At 49.3% G+C, this 13,920-nt stretch overlaps 1 protein-coding gene across 1 annotated transcript in view; it reads right to left on the reverse strand.

Moving 5' to 3' along the window:
* The window catches only part of syne2b (spectrin repeat containing, nuclear envelope 2b), an 80,242-nt gene that overhangs the window by 16,638 nt on the left and 49,684 nt on the right, over positions 1–13,920 (reverse strand). The window contains 18 exon segments of the mRNA XM_089005287.1: positions 1,289–1,357; positions 2,573–2,638; positions 3,267–3,404; positions 3,477–3,590; positions 3,669–3,821; positions 3,902–4,015; positions 4,098–4,283; positions 4,594–4,731; positions 4,904–5,083; positions 5,164–5,304; positions 6,460–6,612; positions 6,741–6,900; positions 7,856–8,115; positions 8,232–8,432; positions 8,501–8,645; positions 8,730–9,061; positions 10,249–12,310; positions 13,661–13,902. Coding sequence (XP_088861413.1) covers positions 1,289–1,357; positions 2,573–2,638; positions 3,267–3,404; positions 3,477–3,590; positions 3,669–3,821; positions 3,902–4,015; positions 4,098–4,283; positions 4,594–4,731; positions 4,904–5,083; positions 5,164–5,304; positions 6,460–6,612; positions 6,741–6,900; positions 7,856–8,115; positions 8,232–8,432; positions 8,501–8,645; positions 8,730–9,061; positions 10,249–12,310; positions 13,661–13,902 — 4,854 coding nt within the window.

Genomic DNA, 13,920 nt, shown 5'->3' on the forward strand with positions numbered 1-13,920 from the left:
TAAGCTAGCTAGCTGTTGGCTGTGAGCTGTCTAGCTGTTGGCTATCTGGCTATCTATTCGCTATTTATTTGCTATCCATTAGTTAGCTAGGTATTCACTGTCTAGCTGACAGCCTCTAAGCTGCCTAGCTGTTGGCTATCTGGCTATATAGTCGCTATTTATTTGCTATCCGCTAGCTATTAGCTGTCTAGCTGACTGGCTGTAAGCTGTCTAGCTGTTAGCTATCTGGATATCTATTTGCTATTTATTTGCTACCCATTAGCTAGATAGCTAGCTATTAGCTGACTGGCTGTAAGCTGGCTAGCTGTTGGCTATATATTCGCTATTTATTTAGTACCCATTAGCTAGCTAGTTAGCTAGCTATTAGCTGACTGGCTGTAAACTGTCTAGCTGTTAGCTATCTGGATATCTATTTGCTATTTATTTGCTATCCATTAGCTAGCTATTAGCTGACTGGCTGTAAGCTGGCTAGCTGTTGGCTATATATTCGCTATTTATTTACTACCCATTAGCTAGCTAACTAGCTAGCTATTAGCTGACTGGCTGTAAACTGTCTAGCTGTTAGCTATCTGGATATCTATTTGCTATTTATTTGCTATCCATTAGCTAGCTATTAGCTGACTGGCTGTAAGTTGGCTAGCTGTTGGCTATCTATTCACTATTTATTTGCTATCCATTAGATAGCTAGCTAGCTATTAGCTGTCTAGCTGACTGGCTGTAAGCTGTCTTGCTGGATAGCTGTTGGCTATCTGGCTATCTATTTGCTATATATTTGCTATGCATTAGCTAGATAGCTAGCTATTAGCTGTCTAGCTGACTGGCTGTAAGCTGTAGTGAGTTAATCAGTATCAATAGTGCTTTGTTTTCAATAGATCGATGAGGGAGCAGATGTGGAATATGTGTCGTGTTTTTGGCGTCGCTTCCCATTCATGCTCGGGCCTCCAAAAACATGCTCGGGCCAACGGCTTCACGACTTCAGCGACTTTGCACACGGCGCTTGGTGCAAAGAAGGCCACATTGTTGACGCCATTTTGCTTTAAGGTGGTTTCCTCGTCCAAGCGATGGATTCCGGGGCTTGTTGTGGGGTGCCTTCACCGTCCTTTGGTCTACGAGCCTCAATGGATGTCGCAGCGCCAGCGGTGGCTCAAAAAGCTCCCTGGCTAACCCATTTTCAAAGTTGGGCCGGCGAGGCTTTCTACGGCTAGCAGAGCAAACATCTCTGCTGGGAAGCCGCCGCCATTTTGGAGCTGGCGGACATGGAAGTGGACGTGCCAGTGGAGGTGTTTACCATGCGACCGCCGTCCTTCGGGCTGGTTGACAACTCTTCCGAGGAACTCTCATTTGGGCCACCGGAACCCTAACAGAGCAAGCAGCTGAGTGAGCGGCGCAAAAAAAAAACAAAAAAAAAAACATAAGCTGCTCATTCCTTTTGTACGGGGGTAAACCTATGACATGCACGCACTCACACACGCAGGCAATCTTGACGCATGTTTTCATCTGTAGAAAAAGCTCCAAAAATGAAAACAAAAATTTCAAGATGGCACCTGAGTAGGCATCCTTTTCTGTTGTCACTTTGTGTTGTTGTGCGTCATGTGGAACCAATACGGATTGTTTGTCAACATTTTCGGTCACAACATACATCAAGGAGGAGACTGTGCTGAACGCTTGTGCCTTTTCGGCAGCACCTGCACCGTTTTTGATCGAGACAAATACAGTAAAGTCTCGTTATATCGATATCGGATATATCGATAGTCCCGGTTATATCGATATTTTTTCGGACTCCCTTGAATATCGATATAACGAGACTTTACTGTATCGGTGCCATTCGACTGTCATGGCCGGACACCACAGGGGGCCATTGTGCTTTTTTTGCGCTTGTAATGGGAGCAACGGAAGGTCGGTGCTGTTGGACAGTCTGTGGCTGGACGGATGCATGGCTTGAGGAGACCGCCATAAGAAGAAAGGAGCGGCGATGCGGATGTGGAACGGTCGCGGCTTGGAATTGAAGCGGATTTATGTGGGACAGGAGATGGGACACAATCTCTTTTCGTCAATGGATGCTACAGCTGCGTGTTTGCTTTCCACATTTAGCTTGTAGCATTCCTCCCTGATCCACTGCTGATAAGTACACTTTGATCCTCTCCTCTTTCATCTAGAACTGCTTCATGTCACAAAGAGGGTACAGCAAGTGCCGAAGAATGAATGACTCTCTGTGTCTTTGTGTTGTCATATTATTGTTTTTTTTTGGTTTGTTTTCCCCAAGATAGTGGCGCGTGAACACGCAGCGGCTCATCTCTCTGCTGGCAAATTGGCGTTTTCGTGTTTATTATGTTTGTCAAAGTCATTCTTAGTGTCCGAGACGACAGTCATTTCATCTGTGCTGTATGTCATGCATATTAGCATATTTGACAAGAAAGCTAACTTTGACTCTCGAGGAGCAACGTGCCTGCCCGGCCGGCCACGCCCATTCAGAGAGCCAAAGTACCCGAAAATGCAGTGCCGTGTTTCCGCCAAAAGAACGTTGGGGGAAGGGGGCGGTTTTGGAAAATACAATTCAGTGCCGTAAGGTTACCTGCTGACTTTGTTGGAGTGAAGCTTGGCTCCTTTCTGGCTCGCTGACTTGGTCCACATCCGGACACTGACAACCCAAAAATGACAACATCAAGAAAAGGTAACCTGTGGTGTGTGTGTGTGTGTGTGTTTGTATGACTACTCTTGTGAGGACCACGAACATTTGATACCATGCGTAGTGAGGACATTTTTGACAAGTGAGGACATCACAAGTTTTTCATTGTAAAGGCTTTGAGAGGGTTTATATATGCATCTGTTAGTTTCAGAGAGGTCCTCACAAATTCACCCAACATGATTTTTTGGTGTGTATTTTCATTTCACTTGGATACACACACTTTTTACTCACTGTGTGTGTTTATCTGTGTGTGTGTGTGTTTAATGAGAGGAAAAAGTTCATATCACAAAAAGGAAAACGATATTTTAACCAATTTCAAGGCAGGGGTGAGGACTTTGAATGTCGCCATTCACAAACCTCACTCCTGCTGTTATTTCAGTTTCAAGTGCACTTTTTATTTCTTTGTTTTTAAAGAAGTTGAAGTGGGAAATAGGGTGACATTTAGTGTTCAAATGGAACACTAGTCCGTGTCTAAAAATATTAGCAACAGTGGTCCTGACTCCTTATCTGGAGTTATCCGGACCTCACAAAACCATTGAAACAGGAATGTGTGTGTGTGACCTCCAGAAAGGTTCCTTACCGGCATGCTGTGGGCCCTCTCGGAGCCACCGTGCTCAGGCTTGGCCATTTCCACCATCTTCAGCGATGCCCCGGCGCATTGCGGCACATGGTCGTCGACGCGGTCAACCCCGGCGTGGACCGGCTCTGCGTGGTCGGCCTGAGCGGCGACAGGACGGTGGCTCGTTCTGATGGACTTGTGAGAAGAATGTCAAAGACGGCGGTGGCTCACCTTGCTCTCTTGGGAGCCGCTGAGGAGCTCCGCTTCTGTTAGGGATGTCTCCTCTTGCCATTTAGCTTCACCCGATGGCGCCTGTTGCAAAGTCGGAATCTCCTGGATGACCTTCTACAATGAGAGCGAGACATGCGGTGGTAACTCTTTGGCGGCCCACCGCAAACACGGCAAAGGACGAGAGTGAATAACCTTCTCCAGGTCCAGCAGCAAGGTTTGGAGATGATCGAGGACCCTAAAGACGGTCAGGGTATTCTTTGCATTCTCCGGAAGATGGTGGCACGATTCAGCTTTCTGGATGTCGGCGACGCTGCTCCTCATGGAGCGGATCTTCTGCTGGAGCATCTGCGTGTGGCCAAACTCCTTTTGAGTCCTCAAGAGGGCCCTTTTCCTTTTCAGCCAGGACAAAAATGGCATTGCGTCACCTTCAGGTGTGTCTTCTTGGGGCTGGACAAGGTCTCAGGGGAACGGAAGACGCTCTCCATCTCGGCAACGTTTTCCTCCATCTTCTTGGTTTCCGTCTCCATCACTTTCACCTCCTTGGGAGCCACCAGAAGACACAGGCGGACATTGGCGAGGCAAAGAAGTGTTCGGGTCAAAGCGCATCCGAGGAGGACTCACGGCGGCAACGTGCTCGAGTCGAGCCAAAGGTTCGGCGAAGCTGTTCTGAGCGGCCACCAATTGCCGCTCGGCTTCCGTGAGCTCCTCCCCAAGAGCCGAGACCTCCACCACCTCTGACATTTGCTCCAGGATGCAAGAGAAACCTTCCAAGGTCTTTCGGATCTGCGCCGCGTCCTTCAAAACCATCTGTGACGCCGTGACAGAAAGGCGAGAGACAGAGTGAGACAGAGTGAGACGGAGTGAGACGGAGTGAGACGGAGAAAGACCGAGTGAAACGAAGTGATACAGAGTGAGACAAAGTGAGACAGAGTGGGACGGAATGAGATGGAGTGAGGCGGAGTGAGATGGAGTGAGACGGAGTGAGATGGAGAGAGAGGGGGAGAGATGGAGAGACACCAAGTGACATGAAGTGAGACGAAGTGAGACGGAGTGAGACGGAATGAGGCGTCCTCCTCCAACCCAAAACATTGTGCCTGCGCTGGTGGTTTCCGCTGACCTGCAGAGCTCTGCCGTGCTCACTCAGACATTGGGAAGTGGTGAACGTGCGGGGAGTAGCCAGCCACGATTGCGATTCCAGCATCCACTTCTTGGCGCTGCTGATCATTTCCTGATGCTCCTCAAGCCAAGCTTGCGTCTGAGCACAAAGTGATGGGGAGGGTCAAAGCCCAAGCGGAACAACACCAACCTTCTCAAGTCCAAAACCATTTCAAGCGCCGAATTCCAGATGGATTCACTCTGCCGGAGGCGGCTGGATGGTTTGGACACCGGTAAGGACGACTGAAAGAGCAGCAAAAATGCTGGTCCACCTTGACGAGGAGCTCCATCTTGTGCTGTGCCCGCTCAGAGAGTCTCGCGTGAGCCTGCTGCACTTCCAGCAGACTTTGTGTGAGCGCCGCCGCCGCCTCTCGGGCGGACCCCAAGGCCCGCACGTCCGCCTCCAGCGCCACCAAAGCCGACTGCCACTTGTTGAGCTCCGTCCGTACCACCTGCTCAGAGGCGACGGCGCACCTGGTTGGCAAAGTGAGCGCCGCTTGCCGATTCAGAGGCTGACCGGAGCTCCACTCGCCTTCTGAGCGTCTTCGGCGGCCGCCATGTTGGAACTTTGCTCTTGCAGCCTCTCCTGCACCGTCTTCAGGCCAGCTTGCGTCTCCAGTAGTCTGGCTTGGATTCTGTGCACGGATTCGCCTCTTTCCAGGGCCTCTTCCACCTGAACGCTCAAATGGTGAAAAAAGCTACAAATGTGTATCCCAAACATTAATTTCCCATAGGAAACCATTAAAATGAGAATAATCTGTTCCCAGGTCCCCATAAAACATAATTTTCTACTTTCTAATTTTCGAAGCCTTAAAACTACACAAAAATATATCTTATTTTATGTATAATAAATGTGCGATGGTATTATAGTTAAAGAAAGAAACTGCAATGTATGATAAAGTGGTTTGATTGACCTTTGTGATGGTCGTTGATGGCTTGATGGAATGGAGTGGCCGCTTTCATCAGCATGAAACACTTGATGAGGAACGTAGCCTTCTTCTTCCACCATCTTGAGGAATGATTCCTTGTAAGCTTTGGCCGCTTTATCGTCAGAACTAGCTGCCTCACCATGACGAATGACACTATGAATCCCTGTACGACGCTTAAAGTTCTCAGACCATCCGTGGCCAGCCTTGAAATCATCAATGGATGACGAACTTCCAGGTTGCCTCTTGACGATATCCGAGTGAATTTGCCGTGCTTTCTCTGCGATAATTTTACCTAGTTCCTCATCAATTGTGTTCTGTCCAAAATAACGGCGGCTTCCCAGCAGAGCTGGTTGATAGCTTTTTGCATCAAGTGTACAGATGGCTTGCGCGGGTTATTTGTGGAGCCTGATTGATGGGATATTTTAACCTTGCAGTCTACACACTGCCTTTGAACTATCAATAAAGTTGAAACAAGTCCAAATTTCACTGTGTTTTCTATCCATTTTCTCACTATCTCTCTGTCGTCTGCCTGTTTGTTTAATGTTTAACCCCCCTCACTGCTGCGTTCTTGACCAATCGCATGGCTTTAACCGAAGACTAGGGGAGGGGATTAGAGGACAAAAAAAGTCGGCTGCCATTTCCTTGTTGGGAGAACGTGCTGGTTCGCGAATGACACATCACTCATTGTAGCGCTCTGTGTGTATCCCAAAAAATAGTTCGTATGCCAAGATTAAATTCTCGTGAATTTAACGTTCGTAAGCAGAAAAGTTTGTTAGCCAAGGCGTTCGTAAGCCGAGGTATCTCTGTACCTCAAATATGGAAAGAATGCTTTCTTGCAACACAACAAAACAAACAGCACAAAATGACTGCAAATGAAGATCGATCAGGTGTTTGTTGACCTTCGCCTGGACTTGCTCCAGAGCCTTTTGGACCTCCTGCAGTTGACCATCGATCTCCGCCGGGACCGCGCCGGATTCCGAGTACTTTGACTTCAGCGTCTCCCGAATGGCGTGGACGATGGCTTTCTGGACGCGCCACTGGCTGCCGATCATCTGAAAGAAGGGCAGGCGCCACACGCGCCGTAATGCTCCACCATCCAAACTTTGCAAGACTTCACGATTGGCCACGTTGAATTGAGACACGCGGAAGCTTTGGCCGCGGAGCTGGACTGACGCCGTACCTCCAGTTGTGCCGTGTTGCTGCTCGGATCGCAGGCCGACAAAAGACCGTCAGCCTCCGTCAACCAAACCCAGACCGTCTGCAGTTGGCCCTGCATTTCCTCCTTCTCCTCCAGCTCGCACCGGATCTGCTCCAAACCTTCTCGGCTCCTCTGCTTCATCCTGGGGAAGCACATTTTCAACAGATTCTTTTCCACAACTTCACATCATCATCATCATCATCATCATCATCATCATCATAACAATCATAATTGTTACTAATAATAATAAATATAATAATACATTTGATTTCTAAGCGCCTTTCAAAACTCTCAAGGTCACTTTACAATCACAGGATCAGTTTTTCTGTGAGTGAGTAGCGGCAGCCACACGCGCCAGCATTCACTCAACCCAGAAGTAACTCAAACTAACAGAAAGCTAGCTAGATAGCTAATAGATAGATAGCTAAAGATAGAGTTAATACATAGCTAATGGTTAGCTCGAGCTAATAGATAGCTAATAGATAGATAGGTAGAGATAGGGCTAATAGATAGCTACAGCTAGTAGTGGTTATGCTATATTGACAGTCATCCGCTGGATATTTATATGGAGAATATGAATATAAGACTATTTTTTTGTATGAAAGTAAACATATTAACTGCATTATCCATCAAAGACAGCTTGCGATTATTGGCGGTGAACACCATCAGCGCAAGCGACGGAGCTGTACAACGGTGGATATCACCACCAGGCAGTCAGGAGACTCAACTCCCTCCCAGCCCTGCCCCCCCTACCCCTTCCCACTGCCACACTCACCAAACTCTGAGTACACGCTACATACGTACTATCATCCTGAATTCTATTTATTTCACTTCAACCTTATTTTGTTTTTGCATGACTACACGACCTCACTTTACATACGACACGACCTCACTTTCCATTCAGAAATGACATGTATTGTCTGTTGTCAATTGTCTGTCTTTATTAGCCACATTCTAAGTGCCTTGCACGCTGTGTCCGAGAGGACATTAATTTCATCTGTGCTGCATGTCATGCATATTAGCATATTTGACGATAAAGCTGACTTTGACTCTATCTCTCACTGGAGTAGCCGTGAGCAAATGCCCTGGCCGCTTACCTGCTGTAGGCGTCCTGAATGGCTCGCAGGCGCTGACTGACGGGCGTCGGCGGCGCCCGATCCACGTTGGCGGGCACAACTCGCAGCCTGGCTAAGCGCAATTCCAGGGCGCAGAGCGCTCGCTGTTCACTGTCCAGTCTGTCCTGATATTGTTGCCAGCGCTGACGCAGGTCAACAAGTTCTTTGGTGGAGGCCATCAACGGCGCAGGCTCAGGGAGCTCCTCCTCCAGCTGCTGCAGCCAAGCGGCAGCGTTCTCCACCTGGGAAACAAAAGCCAACGGCTGAGATGGCGTCCACCGGGTCGAGAGCGGACTCAGATCGCCGCTGAGCAGACGCCAGCTTTAATGGTCTACGTCACACGCCTTTGGCGACTTACGCCGCGGGTGACCTCACTCCATTCGACAATCCTTTGTTTGAGTCGGGCAGTCAGCCGCTGCGAGCAAAGGCGCAGTTTGGTCAGACGTCTCCAGGCGACAGCTGCTGAGGCGGCCCGGAGACCTCTGCATCTTCGCTGTGGACACCACTCCTCCATCTCCTCAAGATGCTTCTGTGCAGAGTTCAGATCCTTCTGCAGAACCTGCATCGGGGAGCCGACAGGTTAGTCTGAGGCGCCTCACAGTGTGTTCCCGGCGCTCCGCTGCATACTTGAAGTATCTCCAGCCGGTCTGCGCAGTCAGCCGGAGAATGGAGTTCCTGAGAGTCAAAGAGCTCCAGGCTCGACTCGGCTTTCCGCAGGCTTTGATTGATTTCTTCATGGAATTTGGCATATTTTCTGTTGCTTTCTGCACAACTGTGAAGCAATGTTTTCATCAGTTAGCTCAAAGCGGCTACCCCAAATACTCTTGGTGGGGTCAAGTGCATAAAAATGTGCAACCTGCTGAGATTCTCCAGTTGAAGGTAGCCTTTTGCTTTCAGTGTGGACATCCTGACAAGGAGCTGGCTCAGAACAGTCTCTTGAAGACGCTCCAACTCCGGCGGGGACAGGAGAGGATGCAGGACAACTTGGTTCAGCCGGTCCACGTGAGTCTGGAAACAATCTTCCACTGAGGCCAGGATCTCCTGGGTCTCCTCTAGCTTTTCGTGGCAAACTCCAGCCAGAGCAGGAAGAGGCAGCAGAGAGACCTCCACGTCAGCCAAGAACTGCAGTGCTTGCTTGACCGCGCCAGCGTAGTTTCTCAGTGATGTCCTCGCATCACAAATGTTGTCCTGGAACACAAATTGGCACGGCAGGGTTGGTACGTTAGCGCTCATCGCCAAATACAAAGGCAAACATGATTGGGGCCAGGAGATGGGGACTTGAAAAAGGATGGATTGAGGACAGTTTGGCCAGCTGTCCATTCTTATCCCACCTTCCACCCCCACCCACTTCCGTTGACCGACATCTTCTTTGCCTTTCGGCTTTTCCCTTCAGGGGTTGCCACAGCGAATCAATGTCCTCCATCTAACCCGGTTTTGTGCATCCTCTTCTCTCACACTTCATGCCCTCTTTGACAACATCCAGAAACCTTTTTGGTATTCCTCTCCGTCTCCTGTGGCTCAGCATCCTTCTCCCGATAGAGTCACTCTCTCTCCTCTGGACATGTCCAAACCATCTCAGCCTGGTCTCTCTGACTTTCTCTGCAAAGCCTCTAATATGAGTTGTCCCTCTAATGTACTCATTCCTGATCCTATCCAACCTGGGGACTCCTGGTCACTGATCCTATCCAACCTGGTCGCTCCTGGTCACTGATCCTATCCAACCTGGTCTCTCCAGGTCACTGATCCTATCCAACCTGGTGACTCTTGGTCAGCAATCCTATATAACCTGGTCACTCCTGGTCACTGATCCTATCCAACCTGGTGACGCCTGGTCACCGATCCTATCCAAACTGGTCTCTCCTAGTCACTGATCCTATCCAACCTGGTGACTCGTGGTCACCGATCCTATCCAACCTGGTCTCTCCTTGTCACTGATCCTATCCAACCTGGTCACTCCCAAAGAGACCCTCAACATCTTCAGCTCTGTTACCTCCAGCTCTGCTTCCTGTCTTTTCTTCAGTGGCACTGTCTCCAGTCCAAACACCATCGCTGGTCTCACAACTGTTTTATACACTTTTCCTTTCATCCTAGCCGAAAGCCTTCTATCACACATCACACCTGACATTTTTCTCCAGACGTTCCAGCCTTCCTGGACACGCTTCTTTACCTCTTTTCCACACTCCATTGCTCTGGACAGTCGACCCCAAGTACTTAAAATCCTCCACCTTCTTTATCTCTTCTCCCTGTAGCATTACTCTTGCAATTGGGTGGCTGACATGAATGGACACATTTGACTCGATAGAGTGAAAAGTCCTCTGGATCAGCAGTCTAATTGTTTCACAATCTGAGGAGAAAGGCAGAAAAAAACTACTTGCCATTTGTGAGTCACATTGGCAGAGAAGGGAATTCTTCAAGTCTTCAAGATCCGATGATTGGGTCCCTTCCTGATCCCCCGTACTGTCCTGAAGAACCTGCAGTGCTCTCATACGTGCCTGGACGGTCTTTTTCAAAAACAGTCTTTTCTGGAATTCCTTGTTCATCCGAGCTTCGTTGGGCGTCATCGGCACGGTGTTCTGCAGCTCCCGGTGAGCCTCCTGGAGGAAGGTGCACAGAACTTTCCTCTCTGAGTGGAGATGCAGATCCTGAACCAAGGAGCGCTCAACAAAGCTGATATTCTTGAGGGTTTGCATCTGAATGTTTTGAAAGCTATCCTTGGCATGTCCAAGTCTCCGTTGCTCTGAGCACAGTTGGGCGGTGTCCAAGTCGGTCGAAATCATCTGGAGTTGAGCGCCAACCTCCCCGCAAAGTCTTTTCATCAGAGGCAAGTGAAAAAGAAGCTTCTGGTAGGTCTTGTACTGCGCCGCCGCCTCTCTGACGTCTTTGGTCTGACTGAATTGTTGCTCAACAGCCTCTCTGAGCTCCTCTACCTTCAGCCTCATGCGGAGGTACTTTTTGTGTTCCATGGCCTTGACTTGCACGGTCGTTAGGTTGTTATGGATTTTGCCGGCAACTGAGTACAATTCACGTGTCTTCTCTTCCTGAATCCAGGGCTGGAGAAGGTCAATCTTGGACGTCTGATCCAAAAGCGTGCCTTTCAAAGACTGGAAAAGGTGCTGGGATTCTGTTGTGGCGGGGAACTGCAATTGGTTCAGCTGGTCTTGCACCTGCCTCAGGCTTTCTTCAACAGTAAGAAGCTCTGCACTGTTGGAGTGGACGGATCGGACGTGTTGCTCAAACTCCTTTCTCTTGGCGCTTTCATGTAGGCTCATGATGGCGAGTTCTTCCCGGAGGTCGGTAAGCTTGTCGAAAAGCTGGCAGTTCTCCATGACGCTAAGCTCCGAAGCAATGTCTTTCCTCTGCGTCAACAGTGTCTCGCAAGCAGCGGACTGCTTTTGGACCTCAACAAGCAACTCCTGGATCTCCTGATCGCTGTGATCAGTCTCAGCAGCGGTCACAAAGTTCCTCCTGACGGTCTCCATCGCCTCTCTTCGCAAATGTGTCCCTAGCCAGGAATCGAGATACGCAATTTGCTCTGACAGTTTTTCTCTGACCCGCAGGCCCGATGCCATCTCCGTTATGGCCTTGGACAGCTTTGCCGCGACTGACTCTGAGCGTTCCTCCAGACATTCCAGCACGGAGCGCATGGCAGGCATTTCCTCCATTTGCTCCAGCTGCGGCAGAAGTTCCCTTGCCGCCTTCATGTGGGACTGTAGTTGCTCCCGTTTGTCTGTGACTTGGGACTGCAGGTTTCTAAGCTCGCTGAGCTGCCGGTGAACCTCCTCGGGGAGCAGGGAGACCCTGCGGCGCTTGGCCTCCACGGTGCTCTCCATCTGCTGAGCCCACGACAGGCCGTCCCTCCCCAGCGTCAGAATTTTGGTCATGACAGGGTGGCCGCTTTTGTGAATTTGCAAGGCCATCCATTCCTCCGTCAGACAAAGTTGGTCTTTGACATTCAGGAGAGCTTTTGTGATCTCGTCTCGTTCTTTGGGCCATAAGCTTGAGGGCAAGATCTCCGACGCTTCTTTCAAATGCAAATATTTGACGTGGGCAGCTTGAACCTCGGCGTGCGCAACCAACAGCTGCTTTGCTTTCTGGCAATCCCACGTGGAGCCGTCAGGGGCTTTGGATTCAAGTTCTTGACTGATGGACTCCAAGTGTCCCCGCAGATAGGACAGGTCCAGCAAAAGGCGGCTGCAGCTGTGGGACTGAAGGTCCGTACGGATGCAGGCCTTTTCCGCTGCGCTGGCCACGTCTCTCCATTCCTGGTGGCGAGCCTGAAGCATGCATTCGGCAGCTGCTTGATGAGCGGGGCTCAGAAGAGGCTGCAGCTTAGCGTGGAGGCCAAGCAACTCTCCAAGGATGGTTCCTTTCACCTCGAGAAGGCTCTTGGTGGACTTCAGGCGCTCTGCCTCTTCATGGCAGCTTTCCGCTGTGGAACTATGAAAAAAAAAAAACAGATCACTACACAACTTTGTCAGCACAACAGCTAGTGATTAGTGGTGTGTCGTTTGGGAACGAGCTGGTTCATAGAGCCGGATCTTGAAGTGAACCAAGAGAGCTGGCTCCTAAAAAGGAGCTGAAAATGGAAGCCGACTTTTTTTGTCCTCTATTCCCCGCTCCCAGTCTTTGGTTAAAGCTGCACGTGATTGGTCATGGTAGAAGAGGGAGGGGAGAATGACAGACACACGCAGCAGTGAGGAGAAGGGGGGGGGGGGTTATGGTAGACAGGTGGATAAATGTTATCACATTATGCTGTTATTATTATTCAATGATGATATTTTTTTACTAGTTGGTATGATAGCATGATTAACATGAAAAGCAAATTAGTGACAGCTGATCATCAGAACAGAGTAACTACTGGGAAAGTCAAAGTTAGCATTAGAGCACTAACTCTGTGCACATATAAATCAAGCCATATAAATACAAAATATTTGAGTGTGTTTTTTACATGAGTAATTTGTTTTCACATAATTGTACACGATTTTTGGTAGTTAATTTAAGCAACAAAAAACAAAACAAAACTGATTTGAGAGCCAAACGAGCCGGATCTTTTTAGTGAACCGAGCCAAAAGAATCGGCTCTCTGGAAAGAACCGCAATTCCCATGACTACGAGTGATACCTCTGCCAGTCCGGTTCATGGGAGCCGTACAGACTGTGGCAGTAGGCGGAACATCGTCTGCTTCTTTTATTTTGAAACGTCGCTGTGAACGCTGTTACATTTGTCTGTAACTGCTATCCCATAGTTGACCAGCAGATGGCTGTGCTTTATTTTTCTTGACATTACGTTGGGTTGTTGTCAAATCCGGTACAGGTCGTTACTTAAGTTTCATTTTCACTGAGAAGACGGCGAGAATGGACATGCTTTATCGCTGTACTGTTGAGCAAGGAAGAGATAACAAGGACGAAAATCAAAACTTCCATTTCGGACAGAAAGCGGGCAAAGTGGTTTGTACGATTTTATTGCATACGTCTTATTTCATTGGTGTCAAGTCCAAATGTTTATGTGTAAATAAGAGCTATATTTTTATACATACGCTGTTGTAGTTCTACGGTGGTGTGAAATGACATTCAAGAATTAAGCATCGGAGTCCTCTGTTTCCAATGGAAGCACAGTCGCCCTCATTCTATCTGTGCATTTTGCTCGGAGACCCACCCACGGTGGCCGATACGTCATTTCCGGCTGTTTATTTGCGCAAATCTAAAAACGATAAGACTGCCAAGGAGCATCCGTCGCAGGCCGCAACTCCACAACCGACACCCACGCACGGGCAAATTGATCAACTTACAGTCTGGACACGTCCAGTTCAGCTGCCAGACTTTCCAATGTGGTCTTTGCTTTGAGATTTTGTCGGCAGAAGTCCTGCACAACCCCAAGCTGGTCTACTTTGTCTTGGACGACAGAGGCTGCATCCCGAGCGGCGGCGCTCCAGCGCTTCTCCAAGGACTCCAGAGCATCGGACGCGTCCGCATCGGCTTCCTTTTGCCGGCCCAGCAGCGCCGCCTGCTGTCTGGCCGTGTCTCGACACTCCTGCGCTCGGCGAGGCGA

The sequence above is a fragment of the Hippocampus bargibanti genome, linkage group LG09 (assembly GCF_051943395.1).
Source record: "Hippocampus bargibanti isolate YZ-2025 linkage group LG09, ASM5194339v1, whole genome shotgun sequence".
In the NCBI taxonomy this organism is placed as follows: Eukaryota; Metazoa; Chordata; class Actinopteri; order Syngnathiformes; family Syngnathidae; genus Hippocampus; species Hippocampus bargibanti.